Source organism: Dendroctonus ponderosae, unplaced genomic scaffold (assembly GCF_020466585.1).
Source record: "Dendroctonus ponderosae isolate FM_Combo_2020 unplaced genomic scaffold, Dpon_F_20191213v2 Dpon_F_20191213_7, whole genome shotgun sequence".
In the NCBI taxonomy this organism is placed as follows: Eukaryota; Metazoa; Arthropoda; class Insecta; order Coleoptera; family Curculionidae; genus Dendroctonus; species Dendroctonus ponderosae.
In genome coordinates, this window is record NW_026018916.1 from 4,361,444 (window position 1) to 4,365,497 (window position 4,054).

The window sequence follows — 4,054 nt, forward strand, 5'->3', positions numbered from 1 at the left end:
CCGATCCGATCCGAATGGGGAGGTCCTGACCCCCATAACCCCCCCCTTGGATCCGCCCTTGAGTACTCATGATAGTGGCAATGCATTTTTCAGGGGTGTTACAATGCATCAACATTTCTTCTTGATTTTCTTACACAAAAACAATTGACTAATCTGATGGTGGGCTTTAAAATAATGCAATATTTTTGACGAATTTACCGTCAACTTACTTCCATTGTTTTGAAGAGAAAATTACTGGCAGTGAACTTAAATTTTGAAACGCCCATTGGAGTTTTCAGGGGTGTTACGTTGCATCGAAATTTCTTTCCTAATTTACTCACCCCAAGGCTAGACAGACTACTTCGATTATGATGCATAGAAACCAGCCGATCAATATCGTCTTCGTTGGTGGGCCATTCTTGGCTGGATACCGAAAGAGTTTTTCGCCTGGATCCGGGAGCCACCGGACTAGGCGTGGCGCTTTTGGTTCCAGTTCTGGAGGCGAGCATTGGCGACGAGTGAGCCTCCGAAAGACTGACATCGTCTGGAAAAAAATCAGTAAAATTAAACTCTAGAAAATCTGGTCAAAGGACCATAGATTTGACAAATCTGAAACAGACAAACAGAAAACTTAATCCGGGTTTTCTTCAAATATACATCGATTATCAGTATTATCCGATCAGCATCATTCAACCCAGTGCAATAATTTTAATGCCCAACAACGACCACTTTGAATCAATCGTTCATCAATTCGGTATGTTCGCTTTGCAAAGATTGGCATCAGTATGATTTACATCAGACTACCACCTCATTGCTATTAATACGAAAGAGCACAAACCAAGGACAACGAAAAGAAATGACGAATCAGCCTCTAGTTAGCAAACTGTTGCTTTCAGCGGGCATGTATAGTCAGTCCCAAGTTATTTGACAGTGACGTCATTATTTCAGAGGCCATATTGAAATTTACTCATACTTTCTTTCTTCTGTTGTGTAACGAACACACACAAATAGAAATTGTATCGCAAAATTTCAATCAAAACTTCAACTGAAAAAATTATCAGAAACTACCTACAGTCCAGATTAATTTCAATATTCTTTACTTTGGCGAATTCTAACAATTTGATAAGACATACGTTAATAACATCAAATTTCCGTGTTACTCGGTTGGACAAGAAATAGGAAAAGAACAATTATTGCGTAACTACCAAAAAGCTTGGGACAGACTACGTTGAATCGAGACTGTTTTCCGAACCGACGATGGTTCAATTGTTTAATTGTGCGCCACTGATTGATTTGCGACTACAAGCGCTTCGTGATCTGTAGAAATCGATACGACTCGCAATGTAGGTGGGTCGACATTTGAAACCGTCTGACGTTTTGCGATTGTTCTTCTGAAGGAACAATCCTTCGGCCAGCTGGGAAGCTTTCTCAGCGTCTCAAACATTGATTTGCATCTAAACCGGTTCATATTTCCTTGTTCCCATGTTTGCACAAGTGTCAATTATTGGCTGTTAAATGGTACCGCCCGCAATATTCCAAATGGATTTTTTCGGGGTGTTACCGTGCAAAATAATTTTTTCGTTATAATTTATCGGCAAAAATCTGCAGTGAACAAACATGAGCAGTTTCCAGGAAATCCACAAAGTGCTGAATAAATCCCTGCTAGTATTACTCTCTGTAATTACTGTCGGCTTAGCGTGTGTATGAACCACACATATTCGCGTGTCCGTACTCGGTTTGCCCTTGAGAACGTTTTACGAACACGCAAAAATTATGAGTTTTTCGTTTAGAAGCGCCAAGGCAAAGCGCAATGACATTTAAAGAGAATAAGTCAACAAAATGCCTTGTATATTGACACAGCTTGATCGAATATCAACAGATTAATCCGATTAGGTATTAAAATCCAGGTTAGGCAAAATCAATTTTGGAACGTAACATTACGCTGCGATAATAGTTATCAACGATATAATCATAATAATCTACAATGGTAAAAGTGAAATGGCTGGCTGGTTGGTTACTTTCACGTATTTGCGTGTATATGTAGCTTTTTGTCTCTGCAGCACCAGTTTTGTTTGGTTTTTCTGTACCTGGCCACACTACTTAGTTGGCAGATTAAAAACCCATTCAATTCAACAGAATCAACAAGAAAATTACCGATAATTACCTTTGATTAAGAGAAAATTAAGCGTTGGCAGTTGTTTTCAATTAACCACCATCAAGAGACCCAACAATTAAGTTGAATTATTACAGCCAGACAAGTGAATTTTTTACCAATTTTCCTTTAACTTTTATAAAATTCGTAAATCATGAGCAAAGTATTCAAACCGTCTTAAATAATTAGCGACATAAAGGCAGGTAAATTATGGCCAGTACACGCGCCACTGACTTCTCAGATTTGTGCAATACGACACCAATGCTCGGCTGATTTATTTCAAAGTACTCGCGATTTTGCATGTCTATTGGCGAACAAAGAGGTACAGTTACGTAAAATAATTGCAGGCGATTTTTTATGGAACTTCCGCCCGTAAAAAAAATTATATGGCGCTCGAGATATTCGGCATAAAGTCGACATGCAAATGGAAATCTTCCAAACAATGACTGGCACCTCGATCTGTTCAGGCCTTCATCGACGTGTTTGATCGCAAAATAAACGACAGTGTTTTATATCGAAGAAGCAGCTTGAAGCCGCAACAAATCTGTGCCATTAATCTATTCCTCATTTAACCAGCACCATATTGCCTTGAGTACCAATTGGGTAAATTGATTTTACCCCTATGGTAGTACTCTGGATATTGCTAATGGATTTTTTAAGGGTGTTACCGAGCATAAAGTTCTCATCTTAATTTGGATTTATTCGCTGTGAACACCCTCAAGGGGTGCCACGGAATATCAAAGACGCTTTTAAACGTGATTATTATACGCGTTCTGTGCGTTTTCACGTCGTTAATTGTACATTTGCTAATTGGAACGTGCCGCATGAAAATTAGCATTTAATTATGGGCCTTTTAATTCATTTAACCGACCTGCTGTGCGCGTTTTTTTTGTTTTGGCGAAAATGCGTGTTAGTAGAGCACGGAAAGTGTACGAGGAAAAGCTGATTATCTAAATAGGAAATCAGCAATCAGGGCTACATCTGGGTTACCTAAAAAAACTTTGATTCATTGGAAAAAATCCAATTTAAACTACTAGGAAACTTAATTTGCATGCCACATTAGGTGCTTCCTCACTCAACAATCGATGTACAGTTAGTACCATAAGTTCTCACGCAGGAAAGAAAAAAACTGCCGTACGGTTATTAATAAACACCGTCTGTCCGGTCTACTATACAAAGACATTACGAAATTCTTTGCAGGTCGTGCACTACCAGCCTGTCATGTAATTCACTGCTTATGTAGCTGTTCGTTGTTTTCATAATTGTTTAAAATGGTTGAGCATTTCAAGCGTTTTATCCCTTTTACCTCGTCGCAGAAATATTAACTACTTACTCGCGGCATTGTCTTGAGAAATCCTGTATTGGATTATTTTTCACGTGAAATTTCTACTACTTTCAAGGTTTGTGCCACAGTGTACACTTAAGGAGAGGTTTTTGAATGGGGAAAAATGACTGATCAAAGGCGGCAAATAATAAGCAAACCAGATGTTTTAGGGCACCGAAAGCGAGGGAACTTATTACGTGTATAGAGTGGCCCGTTTTCTTCGACTTGATCTCACGCCAAACCTAATAGGGATTTCGAAACCAATTTTTGGTGACATACAGGGTGATTCAAAATTGGCGTCATTCCTCTGGAGGTGTTGTCTGGCGCTGTTATAGGAGTACAGAAAAAATAGTAAAATAAATTAATTGTTATTAAAAACTGAGAAATTTGCAAAAAACTATATCAGAAATACGTCAGCAATGTTTTTCAAGGTAATCTGCCTAATTAACATTGCGCAAATACCTGTTGCTTCGTAGTTATTTAAAACTCCGATAGACATGGAATTATACAAACTGACAATAAGATAGACAAGGATAAACGGTAAATTCAACAAGATTTGTTGACGAAATGTCAACCTGTTCTCATAACCTCGAATATCG

At 38.5% G+C, this 4,054-nt stretch overlaps 1 protein-coding gene across 2 annotated transcripts in view; it reads right to left on the reverse strand.

The window, feature by feature from the left end:
• LOC109537735 overlaps window positions 1-4,054 on the reverse strand; it is a gene marked incomplete in the record, with an annotated part of 63,314 nt that overhangs the window by 3,946 nt on the left and 55,314 nt on the right. For both annotated transcript variants that reach the window (XM_048668400.1, XM_048668401.1), the window contains 1 exon segment: window positions 321-523. In XM_048668400.1, coding sequence (XP_048524357.1) covers window positions 321-523 — 203 coding nt within the window.